At 42.5% G+C, this 25,741-nt stretch overlaps 2 protein-coding genes across 7 annotated transcripts in view; both read right to left on the reverse strand.

Annotated features, from left to right (window-relative positions):
- The window catches only part of wdfy3 (WD repeat and FYVE domain containing 3), a 78,505-nt gene extending 61,069 nt beyond the window's left edge, over nucleotides 1-17,436 (reverse strand). For 4 of the 6 annotated variants that reach the window (XM_036526028.1, XM_036526027.1, XM_036526025.1 and 1 more), the window contains exons 1-3: nucleotides 11,994-12,100; nucleotides 2,425-2,635; nucleotides 231-354 (exon numbers count right to left, since the gene is read on the reverse strand). In XM_036526028.1, the coding sequence (XP_036381921.1) occupies nucleotides 231-354; nucleotides 2,425-2,635; nucleotides 11,994-12,022 (364 nt within the window). In that variant the 5' untranslated portion in view covers nucleotides 12,023-12,100. Of the gene's footprint in view, nucleotides 1-230; nucleotides 355-2,424; nucleotides 2,636-11,993; nucleotides 12,101-17,266 lie in introns of those variants that run through there. The other 2 variants (XM_036526023.1, XM_036526026.1) reach the window with 2 other exon arrangements.
- A 3,917-nt stretch (nucleotides 17,437-21,353) lies between these two features.
- si:dkey-193c22.1 (uncharacterized protein LOC567837 homolog) lies at nucleotides 21,354-25,539 on the reverse strand. Its single transcript, XM_036526829.1, has 9 exons — nucleotides 25,061-25,539; nucleotides 24,151-24,201; nucleotides 23,882-24,031; nucleotides 23,653-23,773; nucleotides 23,153-23,365; nucleotides 22,969-23,052; nucleotides 22,592-22,733; nucleotides 21,958-22,120; nucleotides 21,354-21,588 (listed from the first exon to the last, which is right to left on the reverse strand). Coding segments are annotated over exons 2-9 (1,110 nt in total). The 5' UTR covers nucleotides 24,153-24,201; nucleotides 25,061-25,539.
- Nucleotides 25,540-25,741: the final 202 nt, after the last annotated feature.

Raw genomic sequence — 25,741 nt, forward strand, 5'->3', positions numbered from 1 at the left:
ATGTGCTCGGAGCTCTGAAATTAGACCTGATTTTAATTTAGAGCTGATTTTAATTAGACCTGAGCGCACCTGTAAAAAACTGCAGATATTCAACTACTGTGGCATAACTGCATAGCTGGCATTGGACTCAGACAGATTAAAGCAGTGAAGGGACTGTAATGTTATAAACTGCTGCGGTATTTTGGTGTGCCCCCCCCCACCCCTCGCCTCGCACGCTCTCCATACGGTACCTGTTGATTTGTTGGACGCCCTCCGTCTGATCTCGGTAACCATCAGCCTGGACACCTGGGTGGTGAACTGCAGCAGGTCAGAGAATTTCTCCGTCATCGTGCTGGGAGGCGCGCTTCCAAACACCTGTGACACAAAAAGGGGGGTCAGATTAGTGTCAGCGGCCAGCTGGTTCGCCCTCCTTACCAATGGGTGATTTCTGTTGGGTTTCAAAGACATCCGTGCGGTCTTCTTCCATTATCATCAACGTGGTCTTGCTAATGCACAATGCCTTCACCTTCTGTCAGTCAGCTTGGTACATTGTCTGTCCTATAGCTTATCCATTTCTTTCTCACCAGTTAAGGAATCCATCTACAGCCTTCTAGGTCAACCTACTGACAGTCTTCTAAATCACAGTCACCTGTGTAATTTTGGTACAGACACACAAAGCTACAAACCATTCAAAGTTTGAAGTTTCAAAGGTGCAAAGTTTCAAAGTTCTTAGAGGACGCAGTGCGGAGTTGGACGTCTTACAAATCCGAGGGAAATAAAACCAAGTCAGGAGAACAGACCGTCATACAGCTGATAAACTCTGGAGACCACTCATCCTCCTATTAATTACCCTTTACATGCTACAAATAGTTACAGCTACAAATAGTTCCCCGCAAACAAGCTAACTTTGTCATTTCCAAAGCCGTGAGCCTTCTCAGGCTTCTGGACAATTAACGGCCAGAAACAAATGTCATGTCTGGACAGCGGCTGGAAGGTGTCGGGCGTAGGCGTGAAATCTGGTTCATTTTTGCCGGCTGCCCGAGAATTCGCCGGCGGATCTGACGGGAAACAGGGCAGGTGTTGCGTCAGAGGCACTCGTCTTGCACTCGACGTTATTCAAATTAATTTCTGCTCCAGAATGCGAGTCAACGACAATGCTGAGTGATTAATGAACGGGTTAAGAGCCTGTGAGTGACGCATTCCTCTCTGGTGAGGGCTCTTCAGTTCCAGCGCCGCTTAGAGAGGAGAGACAATACGCTGTCTTCCATATGAAAGGGGTGCACGTACTGTTCAGGCTTCTTTTGTGACAAACCACTAAACTGAACTAAAACATACCACGCAGGGACAACAAAACAGTCATTACCATGTAGAATGTTTTTATAATATACTTTTTTACCTTCTGAAGTGTCACTGTAAAAATGTCATCGTGAAAATTGTTCATGTTTGTAAAATATTTGCGTTTAAGTCCTATTTATATGAATACATATTTTTGCTTCTTACAGCGCCACATTTGCATAGATCAAACTGGAATCCAAAGTGAAAATCCTTTCAAGTGTTCAAGTCACACAAATGGTTTAAAACATTGATTTATGATTGTGATTCATGATCCAGTACAGCTTAGTACAGTTACGAGAGGCAACTGCAGAGATACTTGGAAGTCTCAATTACTCCTTTTCCTTGGCTTTATTCTCCAACATAAACCATGCAGACATATTAATCAACTAGCTGATTATCTTTTGGTCAAATTTTTGATTAGTAAATTACCTACAATTCCCCATTAGACATGTTTGAAAGAGGCAATAATTGTGTATGAAAGTACACAAACTTTAACATTTAAAAAAGATTTCTAAACATCAATTATGCAATTAAAACAAATAAGGGAACAAGTCTATAATACAGAGCCCATAAAACATGAAGTAATTTGTTTATGGCAATCATAATCTTTGACAATTCATTCAGGACCTAATCAGTTTGCTAGCTGACTAGAACACAGCACCTGTTAAGCTATGCCAGTCTTCTACTTGCATTATTTCTGAATCATTTTATTGTCTCCTTTCAGCACATTAGAGCACCCGGCCACAAAACACAGCTAGCCTGGACTCAGAACAGTCGGGTTAGCATCATTAGCGCTGCGAATGGGAAAGTTGGAATGGAAGGGTGGAAGAGAGAGAGAGGCTAGAGGGCAAAACCAGTTGTCTGATCGTATTCGCTAATGACGAGCAGGACCGTGGTACCCTGGAACACAGATAGTTTCTGATTAAACATTAGGTACGCATTGTCCATCTCCTTCAGACACAGAAAGGAGCTGCGTGAGACAGTGCTCTTTTAGATGTGCGTGTTTCCCTGGCCGGGTTGGTTGGGACTGACAGCAGGGTGACTGGCTGTTCCACGTCTGAGTGACGGACAGCAATGCTCCGCCCCACCCGCCCTCCCTCGCCCGCTCACCCGGTTGAAGACGGGCAGCATCATGTAGAGCTTCTCCTCCTGCTCCTTCTGGGTCATGTGACGGGGCGGGTGGCACAGGTCGGAGAAGAGGCGCCGCAGGTGCATGAGGCCCAGCGCGTTGTCCTGGGGGCTGCACTCCTCCTGCCGCGGCCGGCCCATGATCCTCTTCACCATGTTCATCTTGAGCGGCTTCTTCCGGGCAAAGCCGGCCCTGTTGGGGGGGGGGTCGGGGGTAGGTGGGGGAGGTAGGGTGCAGGAGAAAGTGAGAGGAAAGAACAGATGAAGAAAATTGACGATGGACAGGTAGAGGGGGAGAGAGGAACAGAGGGAGAGGAGGAAAGATGAGAAAGCGTTCAGGAAAGGTGGAGGAAATGAACAGAGATGAATAAAATGCATCAGGCAGAAAAGACAGTGACAGATGGAACAGGGGAGGGACAGAGTGGGAAAGAGGAGGGAAATTGATGAAGAATAAAAAAAGAGAGATCGAGGGAGAAAAGAAAGGGGAGAAAAGACGGTAAGTCAGAGAAATTGATTGGCACTGAACAGGTAAACAAAAGAGACACTCTGTGTCAGATGATATCTTGGTATCAAGTTGCATTAAGACGTCCCTCGCCTCACAGACTTGTACCTGGCAGGTTCTGCGGAAGCGCGTTTGTCAGGTTCACTTTCTGCAATGTCATCCGTTCCTGTAGGAACACTTCACCTGTCCGATCTCCATTCCGTTTCCCTGCCTTTTTCCCTCAGTCATGTAACCAAAGCCACGCAGCACAGGGAAAGGTCTCATAAATTCAAGAGTAAGCAGAGCAGATCCACATCCACATTTACCATAAGAATATTCTTCTGAAAGAAAAAAAAATATACTATTTGCTGTAATTCTCCACACTTTAACAAACTCTTGCTGACATTTCATCCATTTTATCCTTGGCATTTATTCTAGCAAAAACGTGGATGACACAAAAGGTAAAGTGACACTGACCCACATCCTCTTCTAAGACATTTTCTCCAGACTACGTCTCGTGCATTTTCAGGCTGTGTTATGATCAGAGGTACCTAGTCTAAAACCTTGGGTCACAAGACAAATCATGAAGAGTTCCAGGTGATCCTTTCTTTTTTGGTGGTGGGGGGTGCCATCCTATCACACCCCAAAGAGTTCCAAGACGCTGAACTGGAGATACCTAAAGTTTTGAGAACAAGCTACATTTAGCTTCAATGATTTATAGATAAAGCTGACACTTCCTTTTGTCCAAAACCTTCAGCATCCTTGATTCCACAAATGCTCATTGCTTGGCTGACTAGAACTGCTGAAAGCACATGGACCAGCACCCAAAGTTTGTTTTGGATCCTTTCCCAGAATGCACTGTAATGGTAAAGGGTTCTGACAAAGTACTATGCAGCTTAGAAACCGCTTTCCCCCTGGAGGAAGCAAACTACTGAGAGCAAATTATTACCACTTCACGGGTTTAGAAAACGTGCATTTTCAGCCTCAGCGTAGCATTTAGCTAGCAACTGTCACTTAGCTTTCAATCTCTGCACACTTGAACGGAAACGTTTGGAAAAGCACAAAGCGGCTTTTGTTACCTGTGCCCTGAATTAAATTAGCCAACACGTAATCGTTAAGAAGACGAACAAGGTTCGGGTAAATTTCCCTTTTCGCTCAGTCGGCTCTTTTACCTTTCACGGATGGCGTTAACGTAAATGGACACAAGGGCTAGTCAGCACGGGGGTGCCTCTGGTCAGAGCCCAAACAGTAGCAACAGCAATACTGTAGCACTAATGTCATAGTGCTTTTTTTTCTGGCACAGAGAACATGCCCTCTCTTTGAACTCGAGTTACTGGCTTTGTTGTACAAGAGTCTCATATGAGCTGAGACCGTGGAAAATTATTTTCCCCCAGAAATAAGGAACCTGCGTGACTACCACGCTACACATCTTAAATGTTTTTGCGAATGCTTGCATGCAGCTTTTCGGGGGTTATGCAATGAATCCTTAGAACACAGTAATGCCACTGACCTAATATTACCTCCCCCAGTTTATCCTTATTATCGGTATGAGTCTAATCATCAAATGCAAGCCATTTTCACAGAATGTTTACCGGCATTTTCATTCCGACGATCCTGCAGGAAAAGACACAACGTCGAAGTTAAAACCTCAATCGGTGTTTGATCTTTGTACGTACATTTGAAACTAACCGCTGATGGCCAGGCTGCGTGCTTGTTAAACCCCAATGAACTCTTGCTTCGCTGGATCAGCTTTAATTTTAACATGGTATGGAAAACTGTCCGATATACACACGCAATATACAAATTAAACAACAGCCAACACAGAGCTTTGTAAAACAGAATTTTACTGCGTTGACCGCTACTTTGAGACGGTATCCTGGATGCTTTTTAGCATTTAACTCAGACCAACAGTCATGCAGAATATGGTCATTTTCTGGCAGACACTCTTGTTTCTCAGACATTACATCTGGACATGCTTAGGAGTTTTACTGACATGTTCCTTTGAAGATTAGGTCAGGATAAAGATAAAAGAAGTACCCTCCTGCCTTAAAGGAACAACGGCAAGGTGCTACGAGAGACCGATCATGTTTCCCGAATATAGCTGGTGTCTTTGGCACAGGAACCAGCCCTAACCAGACTCATTTTCCTATCCAGACTCATTTTCACCGATAGTGCCACTGAGCTGTCAAGCCGTGTTTTAGCAGCATACACAAGGAGAATCTCTCTTGCGCTTTTCCTAAAAAATCCAGGCTGCAGTCCATATCCCTCACTGAAACTCTCCCAGTTGTTTTTGTTGGGTACAATTTCTGACAGAAGGTGTCACTTGTGAACAGCCCAAACTGTTTGATCCAGCCATTCCTGGTGCCCAATCTGGGCCCTGTGCACACACAAACCAGCCTCGTTCCCTCTTATTCTCTCCAAGAACACACACAAGTTCTGGGTTATGAGGACGTCTCTCCAGCCATCTTGGCCTGCCATGTCAATGGTGGGTTTTCACAATACTTAGGCCCAGCCTATGTGCTATACAGGACACAGCTTAATCATTCAGTCCTGGCTGCCAATGTCCCATCTTTCGCAGGAAGCTGCTTTCAGCACAGAAAACGTACTCTCATGGCTAAATTCGGAAGCGTTCCCACTGTAGGCAACAACCACACACGTACTGCAGTGTTCACACACACAAACTTCTGTTAAAAAAAAAGATGAGAGCCACAAATAGCTCTGATAACTAATTCTAATGAACAGCTTCACATGCAGGTCAGAATTATACGGTGGGTGTACACAGTGCGGCAGCGACCCATCTCGAGAGGGGATCTTCAATGATTCAACAATCCGCAGATGACGAGAATGATTACGTAAAGAAAGCCCACAGTGGCAGCAGGGTAAATAGAACAGCAGCAACGCTACGCGTGATATTTTCAGGAAATGATTCACACAAAATAAATCAGTTGGGAGGAGAGGATTTTGAAAACGATGTGACGATAAGTAAAAACGACAGCACAAACTACCAAAGGGTTTAAGCGTCTGACAGGATATAAACACAAACGGCAAGCGACGAGTAGACGATTCCATCAGCACAGCAGCGCTCTGGCTGATATATAATTACAGCACATCTCCACTCGGAATCTCGAGCGGCGAGGCTGCAGTTAGAACCGGCTTGCGCCAGAAAGGCATCTTTCAAATAACACCGAGCCTGTCCTGACACATACTGTCGGGGATGCTGGGATATAAAGCCACTGATTTAGCTGGGCTCAGGACCATCAAGCGCAGTCATATGTCTCCCTTGAACTAGCACCTTTGAACACTATTCACAACAGACTAAGCACATCTGGGATCCTCCCTTCTGCACAGTAATTGACAATTCTGGTAAAACCCAGTGGTCTCCAACTCATGGATTAGCACCTTTAAAAAAAAAAAAAACCACAAGGGGTTACAAGTGCTTTCCCTCTCCGCTGTAAAATTTGCTGAAATGTCTCACAGGTATGCTGTTTCTGACAGAAAACAAAGGAAGCACAACACAAAGGGACGGTGCTTCGCGGAGAGGAAGAAACAGAACTGCAAACAGGAACATAATTTCACAACCCTGTCGGCGCCCTGTCACAAGCCAAATCTGGGTCGGGTCCCGCGCACCGCCGCGCCTGGCCATGCTATAAAGATGGGCGGAGCCTGGCGGGTCAACACTGGCCTGTCAGACCCACATCACAGAGGCAGAATCTGCCGGAAAGAGAGATCCTTGCCAGTTTCCTGTCGTCAGCTCCCTGCGCCGTCAGTAATGTCAGGCCTGTTAGACCACATAAGTGACAGGTTTTCCAGTGAACTCAACCCACTGAATATGTTTTCCATTGCCTGTGATGGCCTCTTATGCCACATGTTGAAGACAGCCTACTGCAATTGGACCAAGGCAAGATTACGCACGTGTGTTTCGCACCAATGCCCCTGGGATTGCAAGGGATCGTGCAACTGCGAGGCTAAACCAGCGGTGGAAAAAACACGTCTAACAACAATTAGCTGGGACGTTTTAACAGAGCAGTCGTGAATCAACAGGCAGACGTCTCCAAACTCTTCTGTCACTGGAGCACGCATCCAACACACGTTTACACGGCATCACCGCCACTAAAAAAAAAAAATTAACATGGTGCGGCCTTGCCCTCAGCCCAAAGGCTGCGTCTGTGGTCGAACCACAGACTGCCAGCCCCTCAGACACTGCCAAGTACACTTTTGGACGGAAAATGTGAAGCCAGCAGCAGCATTTGGCTGACTAAAAATATCCCCACCCCCTTGCGAGGATCCTGAGTTATTGTTCCAGCGGCCCCGTTCCACCTCAAACACACACAAAGAGAGACACAATGCGAGTCCCGCAATCGCTGTAAGCTCCTTGTAAGCACTGCTAAGGCTCCTGTAAATCTTACTGCTGAAGCCTATTGGCGTGCGCGAGGAACCCATTAATAACAATGAACAGAACGCACACAGACCATCATCTGCACCAGACCTGCAATGTAGCGCACCGCTGGCGACTCATACAGCCGCACCGTCATTTTCCTCGAAAAATGAAAGCAAAGTGAAGTCACGAATTTGGAGACTCATTATCTCGTTCCTCCACCTTGTCGAGGCTGTGGCAGTACCTCTGTCTGCCTCATTTCTTCATCCTGTGAAGCTGGAGACAGTGCCTCTCTCTGCCTCACTTTCGGGGTCCTACTTTTCCATGATCACAAATTCACAACATTGCCAAGCTGACATTTGGAAAAAGAATTTCTATATTTTAATGGCAGTGGACATTTCAGAACAGAGCTGGGCATTTCAAAACTGAATGAAGTAATTTGCGCGGCCATGTAATTTAATGCACGGAAAGTGGGGTAGCACGAGGCAAACTGGAAACACTGTCATATTAACTGATAAAATGGGGCGGGGGGGTGAGCATACACTGATCCACACTTATCTACACTACACTGGAAGTGTGATACAATTAGCTGTAACTCCCGTTGCCTGTGCGGGAAGTGCCTGGTTCCCTTAACCCCTCCATCACAGTCAGCACTGATGCAATGCCGTGCTGTTTCATGAAAACACGCAAGCAAAAAACGCATTTGGCTTTCATTTAACAAACGTATGAAAGCTCGTCCATGGTAAGAAGTAGCTGGCTACACAACTGGAAGATGTCCCACCTCCTGAAAGCCCTCATGAAGTCAGTTCATTTTGGAGTATCTTGATATTTTATATATATGTTTATACATGCTTTTGAAAGTATTTTTTTAACAAAATTAAAGGAAAAAAAAAGGGAAAGGTAGTGGGAAGGGAGACATGTCTATTTTCCCTTGGCTCCTCTGTTTCCACTACCTTACACAGAATCTTATTCTTATAGAATTTATCCGTTTTTTAATAAAAACGCTGGTCTTACCATTGCTCCACCTAGTAGAGACTGAGGCAATGCTTCTCTGTGCCTCGTTTCTCCTCCATGTTAAGGCTGCAGCAGTGCCCCTCTGTGCCTCATTCCTGCACTCCACAGGCCGGGGCAGCCTGCCTCCGTGTGCTAATTCACAGGTCCGTTTGGGACGGGGCCGTCTCTCTTTGTGCCACGGTGAGGCGTGGCGCCCGCTGTTCGGACCATATGTCTGAGGAACAGGGCATGACACAGCGCACAGCAGGGCCGGGCCTCCCAACCAGGACATTTCGTGTGTTAGGGCCAGGTTCTGTTCCCCTGACAACACCCCGGGATACCAAGCTCAGTGCACAAAAGTCTAGCCAATGGAAAAATTGCACAAATTCCTCAAATGGTCCTTGTAAGTGTTGCAGACCGTGCTACCGAAAACATCTTATTCATCAATTCATATTAAGCTTCAGGTGGACATGAAAGACACTTTGGGGTTTGGGTGGTTAAGGTAACATCACAGTTTGCCATAGTTTGCTTAAGTTTACTTATAAAAACAATTTCATGTTAGTCTAGGGTGTATTTGTCTGGCCTAAAACTAATCTGAGGGCGTGGGTGACTGTTTGACTTATGAAGGCAAGGAGGAGCACCTTGTGGAGTGCGAAATGCAATACAAAATGAAAAAGGTACTCAGTTTCCACTACACTAAGACAAATGCATTTTTACCTGGATGCCACTTCACCTGAACTTGGTATCTTCTGAGCCATTTAAAATACATGTATTGAAAAACAGTTAAACAAGCGTGCTAGCTACCATGCCAATGACTTAAAATTCTGCTTGAAATGAACAGTTGTAAGAATTTACCTAGCATTAAAGACCGCATTTTATCTGCATATCAAGATAAATGAGGCTAACTGGCTAGCAACCACCTGCTTCATCAATATTTCAGAACTGCCTGGCTATATTCATAATGGGCTCCAATTAAAAGAGAGAAATCCACTGGTTTGTACCTCTTTTTATCTCTTACAATGTCTTATAATCACGGGATTGCAATGAACGATCAGAAGCACAACACAAAACTGCAGAGGCATTTCCTACATTTTCTGGCCAAATCCTATTAATTTCCTTTCTATGTAAATATCATTCGCCCAGTTTAAAGGGACTGCCAGAAGACCTTTTTATGTCTCACTGCACAACACTTTCCACCTGCTTCAGACCAGACATTGCCAGTTGTTAGAGTCTGACAGTAATGTCGTGGCGATATGGGGCTGTGTCATTTTATCATTCACTTCAATGACATGCAAATCAGGCAACGGGGGCTGCTTGCTAGCTTTGCTGCCTTTGACAGCAAAATGTCAAAGTGTCTGCAAAGCCTCCCCGCACTCACTTTTATGCACTGCTAAACAATGGTGCCTGCATCTCTGCCGGGTTTGGCATCGCAATTAACTTTCATGCATGCAGCCCCTACCTTTAAACTGCAAAGACTTGACTGATCTTGTAAGTTCAAAAGCAGATTGATTATTGCCATTACAAAAGCATTAGCATGTGACTTAGAATTTTTTTCATCAAACGAGGAAGCACTTTGCTATTCCTACAGCAGATGTTATGGACGGGGAATGGCAGTGAAATGCACCATAAAGCCAGTAAATAAAAAAATGCCCACTCTGCATTGGTGCCAAGTGACAAGGTTTTTTTAAGACACAGCAAGAAAAATATGCCAACAAGTATTACTGGTTCCCCTAACAAGTCTACAGTATTACTTAACCATTAGTGATCATAAGCTCATTGTGTTTCCCAGCTGATGCAAAGTGTACGTGTATATAACGTAACAAAAAATTGCTTTAATGATATCGTACAGCAAAGAAAGTAGCAAAGTTCTTGCACTCTGCCTTTCAGTGCTATTCTTGTTAAGAAGTGCCAGCTTCAATAACTGTCAGGTTAGGGAGCCCCGCGTGATATAAGCCCCGTACTAGAAAAATAAAACTCTTCAAAGACTCGCAGTTCCTTTGGAGATTTAAGATGATGTAATCGCTGAAACGAGTCTCTTGACTGCGCTGGTTGATGAAGGCTGGGAACTCCACAGTCGACAATGGCTGGAAAAAAAAAGAATCTTTCATCTCTAAGATGTTATGTAAGCTGTACAGTAAACATGTGAAGCAAAAGGGGAGAGCACTGGAGAAATTATTGATCGGGTCTGCCACTAGCTCCAACCGTTTTAAGAAATGATCAAAGATCTGCTACCATCAGAGAATGATATTTCTGAGCATGCCTTCACCAGACGGACAGGAGTTACACAATTTCCCGACAATCACCTCAAGAGGAAACGGCTGTCTCTCTCAAACGAAATGACTGGGCGAGATTCTGTAGTCTAAACAATTTACTTGCACAGGACTGGTTAACGAAAATCTGATGACTACAGAGCGTTCTGCATTTGGAAAGCGTCTTTAAAGCCCGGGCAGGAAATCAGTTAACACAATAAGCTGATCAGCACTTGAATAGGAAAGAAAAATCCCCTTTTAACTTCCAACTGAGTCAACGTTTCTTACAGTGCTGTGCTGTGTCCTGTCCAACTTCAGACGAAATCAAAAACTACTTCCAATTCCAGTGGATTAGTCCTGGGCGTCTCCACACAATGGCTTGCTGCACTATGAGATCAATACAGCTTAAAATTGCAGGAGCTGGAATCTCTGTGTACCTCCTAAAACCTGTCATTGGACCCACATAATAAACTGAAGAGCAATGCCTTTCTCTAAACCATTTCTACCATTCACAACATAGAACCAAGGCCTTTTTTCTCCCTGGCACATCTCCTTTCAATCTCACTATAGTGCTTCTGCAACACAGAGCACAGAGAATACTAAATTATTTTTCCCCCTTCAATATTTTATTGAAATGAAGCCTTTGCTCCATCCCTGCTGATCAGGCTGTGTGCTAATTGTGCACTCCATTTTTTTGGGATCATCAATTTAAAATGTTGCTTGCTGTACCTGCCCTTACTCGAAGCATTGCAATCCAAGCCTCTCTCCCTCAGGCTTAATTTTCCTCTAGCTTGGCGTGGCAGTATGCTTCAATTTAATATTCAGTGTGTTCTAGTTTGCAGCTCATTTTACACATCAGTTTAGGCCTGTCTAGTTCCTGACATATTTCTTTCAGTCCAGGGAAAATTTATTCAATGTAAAATCTGAGATTTGTATTTTTTTAATGAGACGGTCTTACCACCATTTTTTAGAACTACTGAAAACCCTTGGTTTTTAGCAGAGGCAAACTGGCTGACTAACACAGCTGTGAAAGAAAGCCAAGAGACTACACATGCAGAATTTTAATGAACAGAAAAACACGATGCTAATAAAAAAGTAAACATAAACTATTCTTTAAAGACTCCTTCAGTAAAGACATCACAACCAGAAACGCGACATTCCTTCGCATTTTTTTTTATCATCAGTCATCACTGAATTAACATGAACAGAAAAGGTGTCAAATGTAAAAGAAGGAAAATAACTACAAGCAAAGCATGCCTGTGTTTCAAATAACAATGCAATTTCAGATACACCTGTAGCTCAAATTAGTTCTTTCCACAATCCCTCACTTCCCAGCCACAGAGAGGCCATTTCAAGAAAGCTGTCGCAGCAAAGAGAACGACAACAGACAGCCCCCGGGTCAGAAACAAAGCCCCGATCACCGGGGCAACATGCTCTGCCCAGCTTTCCATACCTGCTGCTCTCCCGGTGGCCCGCCAGCATTGTGGAGACGTCGCCGGCGAAAGTGAGATATTCCTAAAAAAGGCAGCCTGCGACCCGCCCGACTGCCCCCCGGCTTCAGACTGAGGTGCACTGACGCTCGGAGGACGAGTTTGAGCAAACAGGCTGAGCGCGGGGCGGGCGCGGAGCACGGCCCTCTGCTGAGAGTGCCAGGAGACCACTGTGCCAGCGTACAGAGCGGCCTGCAGGGACTGGCACCGCGGAGCTCCCTGTCACCAGCTCCAACATGGACACACACACACAAACACGCACACACACACACCGGGAGTGGAAGATACCATCTGGAATGGGGAGCTGGGGGGGGGGGGTTGGAAAAGCCATGGTACTGAATTGGCCCACACTGAAATAAAATCTGCAGCCAAATTTATCTGAAGATTTTTGGGTTTGTTTCAACTGATGCGAACGTCCACAGGCAACAAGCGGAGATGTTTTGTAACCTGAGATCTGCACCTGCGTGTCTATTTTGTAAGAACTCAGCAAAATAATTTAGCAGCAGCTATGAACATCTTCCCTAAAAATATAATTTGTCATCAAACAAATCTAACAATGCAAGAACTCCGATGTTTGTCTGCTGGTAACACAATCCAAAATGTAACACAGCTCCAGGAATAGTGTCCAAATAAACCATCACCATGGACTTCTTCAGATAATAAAGGGCAGACAGAGTACTGGATACAGCCTTATTAATTTAGTGCTGAAATAAAACAGGATTAAAACTTCTGTGAGAAATACTGTAACCAGAATCCTGTGCTATCCGAAAATGTATGACATGGTAGATGGAGCAAATAATAAACATCAACTATGAACATACTTTGAGCCTAGACCTTTAAGAATAAACTACGTCAGTTAGCACAAAATTTAACATACTTAACTAAGTGTGGATATGTCAAACATCCAAATTATCAAAAAGAAAAAATCTGTTAAAAGTAGACTCTTCATAGTTATTGAGAAGACATCAAGCCAGCTTCCCTAACTGATGGGAACCACTGTGTGGATGCGTTTAGCGAAACAGAGAGCTACCCAACTCATGTTTGTCTACCACATAATAAATACGTGTTTTATTATTGCTTGAACATGTCCCATTTGCATTTATATCCCACCATTATTCCCCCCAGGGCATACTCTACCAACACTTGAGGAGTGGTAATTGCACAAAACAAATCCAATATCATGTTTTCATGCAAATGTTTTCCAATCAGCAAAAGAAAAAAATGTGTTGCGTTAGAGACAATGGGATTTGAATAAAACATCTTTGTAGTGCTAACTAAATGGTAAAAAACCTCTGAACACCAGAGAAACTGATGTAAATATGCAGCCAACAAAACAGTAAATCTATACAGTGGCTTCTACTGTGTAAATTACCCCAGAGGTATGGGCACAGATTGCCCACAACACAACGCATTTCATTACCGTCATTCAGCAGGATATTGAGTAGGTGAGATTCACTCATCCCAGCTACAGAAGTAACCAGCCAACCAGCTAACCCACCATCATAGGAGGGGGGGTTTTCCAAGCGCAGGACCAGGCATCACCCGCCAATGACATTAATTATTTCAGTCGCGGAGTCCATGAAGAGTGGCAGCAGCCAATGACTCCTGCAGGTTGTGAGCAGATTGCAAGGGGAGTCAATGTCCCCCCTGCCTCCAAGCAGGCCTGTGACACCCCCGCACACAGGTTACCTATAACTGGATTAGCATAGCCACGTCTCGCACATCTTTCTGACAGCTATCCCCCTGACGAGGGCGGCCCACCGTTAGCTGCCAAAACACAATCCATCACCTCCCCTGGCCTTCGAACACCTGGTAGGAATTCGTTCATTAATGGAGAAGCCTAATTTGCGCAATTAAGTCAGCGGACGACCCCTGGTCTTGGCAGACTGCTGGAAGCTTGCATCTGTGTTTTGAATTACGCTTAAATTGCTACGGCGAATTCATCAGCAGTGTGCAGTACAACGGGTCCAATCCAGGAGAATGTAACCAAACCTGGTTAACAGGATTATCACATTTACTTTAAATATTAAGAACTTAGTGTGATGATCATTGTAAAGACATGGAAAGTGCGTAAATGATATTCCCTGAAATACTTTTCATAAAAAAAGTGGTGAGGAAAGTTCTCAAAAAGTATCAAGCTGTCAGACCTACAGAGGAACTAGTGCTGATTGTTTTAAAACAATGTGCATCTGCCCAAATCCACCAGATAAGTGGCACGGTTTATCTACCTTCAAGCTCAGTGATTTTTGTTGAGACCTGTTAGGAGCACAATAAAGCTGTGTTCTGTTGGGAGTCAGCTCCACTAAAACACTGCAGACACATCTTTCCATCATTACTTCCATCAGCTACAAACTCAGAGTGGCATATGCAGCACAATTAAGCAGCCAACTGCTTTCCAAAACCCATATATTGCAGTGGAAGCTTGAGCCTGTCTGTGCTCTCTAATCAATCCTTTTTTTTCCCTCCAAACAAAGCCATAACTGTCAGTCAGCAGTTTATGTTATGCATTTTTATTCCTCCACAGTGGCAGAGCTGTATAACTGAGGTATCACGTTGTTTCAGTATGCAACACATCTAAAATGATTTGACAAAATACCCCGTTGATGCCATATTGTATAAGTCTGTATAATGATGATGATGGCCATTGTTGTGTGTCACCCTAATATCAATGATAACTCTTCCCAGATTGCTGGATTGTTTGGTGACAACTGAATGCAGTGGCCTGACAGTCTCCACATCTATTCTACTAGCAGCGAAATAATCCATAATCAAGCTGTCCTCAGTCCTTACATCTTTTTTTAGCCAAACAATGTTCTATTCTTCAACTCTACCGAACCCATTCATTTTGACCAAAGCAAGTAAGGTAAGATCTCCCTCCCCTCCCTCAAATAGATAAATATGTATTGTGTGACATTGATTCAGTATAGTAAATCACAAAACAGCGTTTCTTTCATCACGTGGCAACTGCTGGGAGGCTAATATTTACAGAAACATCCATGAGTGTTTCTTGTGACTTGAGTGGTGTTTCACAAAGACACTGAAGACAGACAATACCACTGGCGGATGCTGCCTGGAAGAACGACAGTTTAAAAGCAGGGCAGGGAGTAAAAATACCAGTTAGCTGCACTGGGCTGTCAGACCGAAGGTTCATTTGCATTACCGCTGAGAAATGTTTTGGTCCAAATCACAATTGCAAAATTACCGCCTCTGCGCCCTAAATCTATAATTATGCCTACGTCAAAATGGCAAAAATAGAGTGGTAACTGAGATTCAACTTAGATGACGATTGTGATTGTAATTAGCATCAACTTCATCAGGCGTCAGTGCCTAGTAATCATCTGAAAAAGGATAGCATGGCTCTTGCGACCTACAGCCAATGGGATGCCCCACTGTATGATGGTAACATTTGATGTGTAAAAACTCAAGAGGCAATTCCATGTGCCATGGAGGTTTACAGTATATTGCATTACAGTGCAATGGAAAGTGAATCCTGCATTGCAGTATTTTCTGCCTCGTCTCTACCCACTGTTAAACCGGACTGGATGAGACGCTGATTGCTCGCGAGGATAATGTGCCAGAGAGGTCAAACAATTGTTCGAGGAGGGCTGGGTTACAAAAGCGTCCTGTCAATCAAAACGCGGTGACGGTGCAGAAGCAGTGAAACGTGCGATTACCAAGCAATTTTCACCAACCGACTGGTGAAATTACAGCCCTGATATTGATGTCAGTGTCTTGATTGGGGTGGAAGTAGGTCTACACCGGAAAATTGCATATTGTTTAGCAGGTGAATGATATGAATCTCTGATGCATGAACTGCAACAAACACCACGTCAACTGTTTATCAAGAGTAAACTTGTAAGTAAGTACTACCTTCTTCAACTGAAACGTCCGCATTGTGCATCAAGTAAGAAAATTATGTGGTGTCGCCTTGGAAACTTACGTCTGTTATCCCTCCCCATTCGACAGCACAAAATGCTGAAAGATACTGTTTTTGGGGAAATAAAAATACAAGTATTAGCACTAAATACTGGCAATTGTGCTTCCAGAAGAACGCTTTCATGTCAATTAACAAGTGTTTACACTGTAATCATGAGCTGGATACTTCCCTTGTCTCATATTTCCATGAGGGGAAGATACCACGTGCAGAACCAGTTACGTCAAGGAAATGCCCGAAAATAAATGGCTGGTTTCAGACATTCCACTGATAATCCATGCAGGCTCCAAAATGCATGTTTAAACTCAGCAACACACCGACACATTTTCAGCAACAAACGCTGGGTGAATGTAGGCTACTGCTAGTCAGCTGATTTTACAAATGTAGGAACAGGGAAGTTCGCTAACTAAACACACTGGAATTGAAATGAGGAAAAAAACGCGTTGCAATTTATGTTAACTGATTTGATGGCTCCCTTACTTGTTAATTTTGCGAGCTAACGATTCACCTAAGCGTTAGAAAATTAGTCGGCGAACTAGGCATTTAGACCAGATGGCTACCTGGCTCCAGTAGTGTGTATTTGCTGTCTATTCGCTAGCCAACTAAATTCTGTGATAAAGGATAGTAGCTACCTAACGTCATATACCAAGATAAAAACATCAACAAAGCATTCAGCTAGCTTCCAAGATAACCTTAATACAGAGATCGCCGCATCATTATACTGCGATTTCGATGGCTACAGTACAGTACAATACAGTGAGGTGACAAATTACCTAGCTAACCACAATATGTTGTTCACATTAACGTTACAGTATCGCTAACGTTAGTAAGATGGCATAGTTAGTACAACCCACAATAAAACAGGACCGGCCTGCAATGAGTCACTTCACTTGTGACAATAGCTAACCACAGACCGGCCTTACTCCAGAGAAACTGTAACGTTACAGTACGGGATATTTCCATTAAGCAATGTTTCTATCCTTTTTGTTTGCTAGCTGACTTGCAAGCTAGCGATCGGACACAAACCGTCAGAAAGAAATAACGTTAACTGTCAAGTTATGGGTGATTAAATTCTAAAACCACTCTCTTGCTTTTCTGTCTCCCTGTCCCGATTTCCTTTTCCTTTTTAGAATAGGAGATGATATTGGCATTAGCTATTTTTGTGTTCATCCTGTCTGGAACATCGACATATCCTTCCTGTAATGAATTACTAGCCAGCTAACAAGCTACAGTAAGCTAGTAGCTGCTACGAGTTGCACGGCTAGCTAGCCACACTGCATATCGTTTTAGTTGCCAACTCACCAGTATATCAGTGTCTGTGTTGAAGGTGGACAAGCCCAGGGAGGCGTAAGTATATTTGTATTGTATTAACGGCGCGTTTCTCGTCCAGTTTTATCCATATATGATACATAATGCCATAATCCCAAAGTGGTTACGATCCCTTCTCCTCCTGCTGGTGGCCATCTTTGATCCTCAACATCCCAACAGCACAGACAGGTTCGAGATCCAGGCAGCGCCGCTTATTCACCGCAGTATGGGTAGCGCGACAAACCTAAATGTACGGGAAATACTGACATCTTGTGGTGCGTGAATGGAAAAGGGACCAAATCATAATATGGGCAGTGATTGTCAATTTTAAACCCCCCTGGTGCCGCAAGGTCTCCTTGTTTCGTTCGGCCTCAGCTCTGAATATTTCTACATTCACAATTTTGAAGTCGATTTATCTGAAAGAATGAAAGGTAACGAAACGGCAGGACCCTGACATCGCAAACTAGTATGTCCATTCCATCCCGAACTATGGGCTAGGGTTGCCTATTCACAATTATATTTGTATAACATTTCATGTTATATGCTTTTTATGTACATTCATAAATTATTTGTACAACCAGACTGAAAAGCTGCAATCTACATCAAACTTTATTACTGCAACTTATATGACAAAACATGGAATATTTCTGGGACTGATATCCCTCTTGCCAAATGTCCATTCTGAGAGAACACACAATCAGAAACAAATGTTCATATTCATGTCAAATAACATCTGTGGAATATGGCCTCTGTTGTGGCTGTAACAATGAGCATTGCCCTCACAGGCCAATTCTAGAAGTCTCAAATAATTCAAGGATCACACTGGCAACAGAATCCAGAACCATTAGAATGCTCATGTCATTAAGTGCTGATTCTAATGAGACCTCTGGGTCACTCAATTCCTAAGTTATATATTACACAACATATATTTATTACATAATGTGTTTGAATGGTGTCTGACCTTTTACATACCTGTTAGATCTTGTCATGCTTACTCTGTAAGAATAATCAGGACTGGCACTCATCTCTAGTGTTACTCCACTAGCTAGTACAAACAACCCAACTATTACTCAAATAGTTCCACATGTGCAACATCAAATATTGCTGAAATCCACTGACAGAACACATATGGACAAATGATGGCGACACCCTCAGCTGTCGCAACTTGCAAGATGGCACAATCAGGGGGGACCAGAATGAAAAATGGTCATTAAAAATTAGCGATTTCAGTAAGGAGCCCCTCTGGCTACAGATAATTAAATTCAATGTGAATGCTAGACTAAAGCAGTCCGCTTAAAACTTTAAAAACTTATTTGGAATTAGGCAAATGTTCAGTCCTCTTGTGAAATGAGTAATTTCCATGCACGCAACCTTCCAGTTCCCCCATTTTGATCAATCAGGGAGGGGAGGGCTTCCAGCCCAGATTTTCCTGACAGACTAAAGTGATATTACTGCGTCTGTACTCAGAGAAAGCAGAGAGGAATCATTGTATTACCACAATATCCATACCAACATGTTTACCAATCATTTTAATGACTTTGTTTACAATGAGTAATAATAATTCTAAAGCACTTGATGCAGTACCTACACAGGAGATTGAAACTGTTTAATTAATATATTTTAAAAAAGCACACCTGTGTATTTATAACAGTGTAAATGGTCTCTGTGGATAGACAGCAAGTTGATGATGAAATTGCTACGTGTTGTGCAATTTCCATAATTAGACTATTGCTTTGGATTACACTGTGCCTTCATTTTTTTTAACATTACATTGCAATTGCTTCTGAGAAACTATTAGGCAGAGCAACTCACATAGCTGACACTTATTGCATATTATCCTTTTACACATCTAAACATAGCTAGATATTTACTGAGGTGATTTAGGTTAAGTACCTTGCCAAAGCGTACAGCAGCAGTGGACCACCTGGGAATCAAGCCAGAAACCTCTGGGATATAAGCACTGCTTATTACCACTATGCTACACTGCTGCCCATGCTCGGTCCCTTTTAATCATACAGACAAAAAAAAAAAAAAAATACAAAAACACATGCACCTCCTACGGTAAGTTTTGGGCATTCCTTGTTTTGGCTCCAATGGTAGAGTTTGTTGCTCCTGAGAATTTTTAATGATGACGAACTATAGCTAAGAAACAACAGCAGCAATCACACGGAAGAGTTTAGCATGAATAGCAATTATTGCACATGAACAACACCTACAAATATGAGGGACATGAGTGGTTAGGACAGTCTCCACAAAAACAACATAAATTCAACAAGACGCATGAAAATATTTACAAAGCTGTTTTTTTACAATGAAGTTTCATGTTTAAAGATACAAGTGATTTGAAACAGGAAAGGGTAAGTAGGAGCATTTCGACGACTCATTTCTGCAGAAATCACACAGATGGAATGAGTCATCATATAGCTTCCTGTTGCATAAGTTTTCAAAATAGCAGCAGTCAGTCATGGCTGTCATTAGCAAGGCCATTCTCTAGTAAATGCCCGTACATTAATGCTCTCTAATGCTCTGTGTAGAGTAGCAATTAAACAGTGCTAAAAGGGCAATGGAGCAACTTAACCCAATTCCATGCTGGGGTTATGCCATTTAGGCCACTACAAAACCTTCCATTAGCGTGTTGCTGAACCACCTACACTCAGTTGAGGTGAGTCGTGTGCTCACCTGTTCTGAATGAGCTTAATCTGGCTGCTTTGTGTTTTCTACAGGATTTATCTAGGCCAGTGTTTCTCAATCCTACTCCTGGAGCCCCCCTGTCCTGCATATCTTCTATCTATCTTTGCCCCAAACACACCTAATTGAAGTGACTAACATGCTCTTGATTAAATCAGGTGTGCTCAGCTAATCAAAAGTGCCACTGATGAGTTCAGACAGGTAGGTAGAGCAGGGAAAGATGGAAAACGTGCAGAGCAGGGGGGCCCCAGGAGCAGGATTGAGAATCAGTGATCTAGGCCAAGAAAGAGTCAAGTTAGAATGTGTTTACTTAGCCAAGCACTACCTCACAAGTCAACTGTAAGAGTCCTGGCGTGCAAATAAGTACACCTCCCCCCAACATTACAGATCTAGTCTTGACACAGCATAATGTTTTGTTAAACAACATAATATCCTAATGGAAGATATGAATAAGCAATTGTGTTGTGATCTGAATTCTAAGGCCCGTGACATACTAACCCAAGTGACACTACGTTTCTTTAGCCACGGTTTGTGTCATGGGTTTCAGAGATCTCATGATTTACATAGATGTAGGACAGTTACAGTTACACAACAGAGTTCATCACTACAGCCGGATTCAGTTTACTTTCAATAGTGAATGATGATTCACTGTGACCCATGAGCAGCAAAGCATAATTCCAGCTACATGCCTCAAAATAACACTCTCCTTCATTTCTCTGGTGCTTCAGAGGTGATGTTATTTCTGGTTCAGATCACAGTATGTATATTTAAAAAATAATAATTACCCTAATTATGGTCAAATGAAAAGAAGGCGATATATTAAATACTAAACATATCAGGTCCATTGTGTTTAAATTCTCAAAAATACACCACTTAGTGGTTTGAACTGTGGTATTATTATACATATCCAAATGTTGTTCCTGATGTGTGATTTCACTGATGTAGCTGAAACTGAAGGGATTATATTTCATTAATGTTAAATAAAAATGCAATTACTGAAACACAGAAAGCACGCCAGATCAGCTTGCTGCAAAATCATAAAAACCTTTTAAACCTGCAGCACTGTAAAAATGACACTTTATGGCATAGTTCCTGTTTGTTTTAGCTTGCATTTTAACAGTGCTGTGACAACTACACTACACACAGCAGATTTACTTTGTCAAGCAGTCAGGTCAGTTAAATACAATCAAAGAGCTCAGGACCAAGCTGTCAAGTAACACAGAAGAAAAACATTGAAACAAATACATACTGTCAAATAAAACCTGCATCAAGACGCAATGTAGGAAGTGTGATAATTAAAATAATTAACATTAATGAATAATTTTTATAACGCATATAAAGACTGTCAGAATACAGAAAATTACATTACACAGAGGTCCATATTGCAGAGAGATCAACACTTCCCCATGAATTTACTGTATTCCTGTTTAATGCAGCCATAGATAGTGTGGTAGAAATGCCTGTCAGAGGCCATGAGGTCAGTGACAATCTCAGTGTGATCCACTTTGGGCAGAAGGTAGAGGGACACCTTCACAGAGAAGTAGGTGAGGACTTCAGAGAACCTGACAGATGACTCCACGGGAACAATGAAGTCTTTGGTTCCATGGATCAGACAGAACGGAGGCACTCTGCAGAAACAACATGTGCAAAGATGAGAACTCACGGGGCCTTCAAAAATCGGTCTCTAAGTTCTTTTGTTGCAGGAAACGTGTTCTGTTCATTTTCTAACTCTCAACATTTATTGAGTCTTATGAGGCAATTTAACTGGGCCTCTCGTTTGATAGAGGTTATCAGGCTTGATTTTTTACATGTGGCTTTTGGTGGCTTTTGTGTATATAATTTATGTATATAAAATTCACATGAGCACACACAGTATATTCCTGGCCTTTGCAGAAATGTATCTGCTGTATGGGGTGCATAATGTAAAACAGTATAAAATACTAATCACACAGTAGTACATCACACCTGCAAAAACTTTACCTTTACCTTCAATTTACCTTTTCAATTTATCTTCAGCGAGGGTCTTCAATAAAGTGTCAGGGGAGTAGTAATCAAAGTTCTCCGCTCCACCCATGGCTTTGTGCATTGTGGAAACATACTCAACTCCACGCATTTTCTCATGCTGATAATGGTCTGTGATATTGTATACGCCGCTCAGCCCTGAAAAGGCAAATACTCCATGTGAATGAACCACCAAACCAACAAAATGGGTGACAGCGTAAAACAGTGGTAAGGAGCACAGCTCGTAACCAAAACGTTGCCGGTTCAATTCTCCGCTGGGGCCCTGCCGTTGTACCCTTAGGCAAGGTACTTAACCCACAATTGCCTCAGTAAAAATATATAGCTGTATAAGTGGATAACATGTAAAACTGCAAACTATGTAAGTCACTCTGAATAAGAAAGTCTGCTAAATGACAATAATGTAATGTAATTATGAATGTAATTATGTAAAGTAACAAAACAAGGGCTTCTACCTTGCTTTATTGTATTGCAACAAGCAAACGTTTACAGAAATTGTAAAGCTCTCAGAATTTGTTATTCACATTTAAATGAACACCTCAGAATTGATCATTCTTAACAATGCATGGTGATAGCAATGATTGCACACAGCAGTTCAGGGGTATTATTCACCTGCTACCCCTCTGATTGACGAGGTGATTTCCCTCTGCTTGGCAGCCTCTATTCCCAGTTCTTTAGCCTCCTCAACCAAAAATAGTGTGGTCAGTGCACACAGATGAGCCCCAGCCGAGTGGCCAATTAACATAACATTGTCCTGAACAAACAAGAACAAAGAAAGAAGTGTTCATCTGCACCAGCTTTAGGCAATATCATTCACCATACAGAATGATCTCCTTTTCTCCAATGTTAGACACAAAGTGGGGTCATTTAAACACAATGTAGCCTACATTAGAAACTATGATTACATAGTGTAATTACTACTAGAAAATGGGAACAGATGCAAAGTCCAACAATTGTGCTTCAATGGCAAATATAAATGCATCACTCACTTTGTCAAGGTTAAACTTACAGCCATTTTCTCTCACCCACACCAGGCTGTCAGCAATATCTTGAACCATGTCCAGAACATTACCCTTGAAGTAAAGAAAAATTATTGCAACTAATCTGTATTCATTCCCTTCTGGGGCAACAATGACAGAGTGTTTGTGCTGAGGCAATATGGTGGCAGTGTACCTTTGGGTAGATGGAATAGTCAGGGCACACCACCACTGCATTGAGCTCCTTTGCCATCTGCAAGGCCAGCAAGCAGTATGTGGCTCTCTCCCCTGAACCCCATGCTCCTCCATACACAAAAACAGCTACAGGCGTAGGGACACCACCCGATTGGTCCGTGTCAGGGGAATAGTACAGGTCCAATTTGTTACCATGACGACCAAAACAGATACCCTGCGTAACACCACGGCAAGCATTAAGAACAACTTTCACAGTGACACTCGATTGTCTAACGTGTATAAAAATAAACATTTTCACAAGTGTCACAACAAATGAACAATTTCCACTAGTGACCATTATCAACCAATGCTTGAAAAGCCTAAGATTGTCTCCCATCCAATTTTCACATTACTAACAGTTACTCTTTTCTGACATTATTTTAGTAAGAGTTTGAAGATAAGGCAAAGGTCAGTATTTTCACTCACTCATCTGACCACACTATGAACCATAAAAGCACTTACTTTTTCATAATATTTGTGGTTAGCAGCGTTCTTGTACCATGACGTCCACTGAAAATACAGTTTGCTGTACTGAAAATACTTCAGCGATTCCAACACTGCTCTGGTTAAACGGTATATCCGCCTGAAGAAAAAGGATCAAGCAGGTTTACTCCACTGTCCACCCAAAACTGAAAACATAAATGACTATCAGCCGGTTTTAACAATTTACAAATCAGTACTGTTAATTCACCTGGGCTTTAGAGCCTCGATGTACTTTTCATATCCAGGTTTGTTTGGCCAGCCATACATCCACTGGGCTACAAGTGAGACACTGTAAGGAATGGCGATGAATATGGTCCCTGCGGCCATGGGCAATGAAACTTGGTACTTCAGGCTCATCCTAGAAAGCACACATGGGATAGTTAAGAGGCACTCCTGAAAATGTTCAGATATACTGGAGATTTTTACATGACCCATTTGAGTCCCCCATTTTATTTGCAAAGGATAGTTGCTACCTACATTTTGATGACGTTTGAGATACTACACCAGGGGACACTGCAGTAAATTCAACTGCAAAAAAAGCACAAGAAAGAAGCAGTGAGCAATTATTTGGTCAATGTATCAACGACAGCTCATGAAATATTTTAAAATGATATGCATTTATACACACTTCTTCCTATAGTCACTCTCTTAACGAGGGTCATTATATACAGTTATTGTTGGCACAAAGGTGAAGAAATGAGAGGTATTAACGTTTTATAAAAACATTCTTAAATCAATTAGATTGTTAATTACGATGAGTATTAGATGACAATATTAAGTTTTGTATTAGTAGACTATTATTTATAAGACTTTAATTGTTGCTTAGTATGTTTCATGAAATCTCAGATTTCAGATTCAGATCGACTGTTCATCACTCGGTTCTGTGTATTGTAAGTCTTTACCAACTGTACATCAAGCAAGTGAACACTGCACGTAAATACTAAACAGGGGTGTTAGCTGTAACTGTGAATTTAATAGGCCACAAGACAAAACTGAGTACAATAAATTTACATTATTCTACAATCACCAAACACGTGGAACGTCATAATCGAATCAACAACCATTACACCCGTTTCCAGAATCTTAATACATTTCATGACTATATCTGTAGTTGTGAAGAAAAGACATAACGTTGCTGTTTATAGAATTATAGAATACAGAAATATCCAAAGCGACTTACAAGTGAGCAACAGCAAGCAAGCTACGGTAGTGTAGGAGACCTTGGAGTAAGCTTTAAGTGCAACCTAAACAACTAAACTCAGCTAAATAAGTCAAGGAGAGCAGAAAACAGAGGTAACCGAGGTGAAAACACAAGGATAGACAGGCAGAGGAGACAAACAAGTAGTGACAGGAGAAAGAAGTGCGAGGCAGAAAGTGATCAGTTCACCTGCCGTCTGCAGTAAAAGGACGGCAGTTTTCCCCAGATGTTCATTAGCAAACATACGAATGCACACACAATGCGTAAATAATATAAAAACTGTTCACGTCACCTACTTAACTCTCAGAAAAGTTCGCAAGGCAACAGGCTACTGTACAACTGTACCAGGTCTGGAATAAAGCTTGAGCTTATAAAACCTACCACCAAAGAGTAAAATATTCCGACTGTAGACACTTCCAAGCTTGCTAAAATAGGCTATTAGGCCTATTTCTGACTATCTGAAAGCCTTTCTCAATGTAGGCTATTCGTGCGCTAGGAGATCAATGTCGGTTGCAGCTTCGTTGTGAGAGCATAAGTCACTCATAGCAACCATGAGACATGCGTTGAGTTCGAAATTAAAAGATCACCTCTCTTTTTGTGTCAACTTAACTGCATTTGGTAGTCTTTTTTGTATATGGCGAGAAGGGGAAACATAGCCCATTCTACAAGCAGGCTACATGACAGCCGGTGTGAGAGTTTGCCTAAACCTGATTTGTACAATGGGATTGGAACCACCTAGGAAGTACGCTTTTGATTGGTCTTTGCAAACTGATTTGAATGTTATTATTGGACGCTACTTGAATTGGGCGGGATGTTGTGACATCGTGGAGCAGATTTCAACGTTCAAAGGTACAAATGAAATATACAGTA

The sequence above is a fragment of the Megalops cyprinoides genome, chromosome 4, assembly GCF_013368585.1.
Source record: "Megalops cyprinoides isolate fMegCyp1 chromosome 4, fMegCyp1.pri, whole genome shotgun sequence".
NCBI lineage: Eukaryota > Metazoa > Chordata > Actinopteri > Elopiformes > Megalopidae > Megalops > Megalops cyprinoides.

Coding starts and splice junctions, on each gene's coding strand:
- si:dkey-193c22.1 (XM_036526829.1), bottom strand. Junction 23,774..23,881: donor ATCGAGGCTCTAAAGCCCAG/GTGAATTAACAG, acceptor CTTTTTCTTCAG/GCGGATATACCGTTTAACCA. Junction 23,366..23,652: donor ACCACAAATATTATGAAAAA/GTAAGTGCTTTT, acceptor GGTGTTACGCAG/GGTATCTGTTTTGGTCGTCA.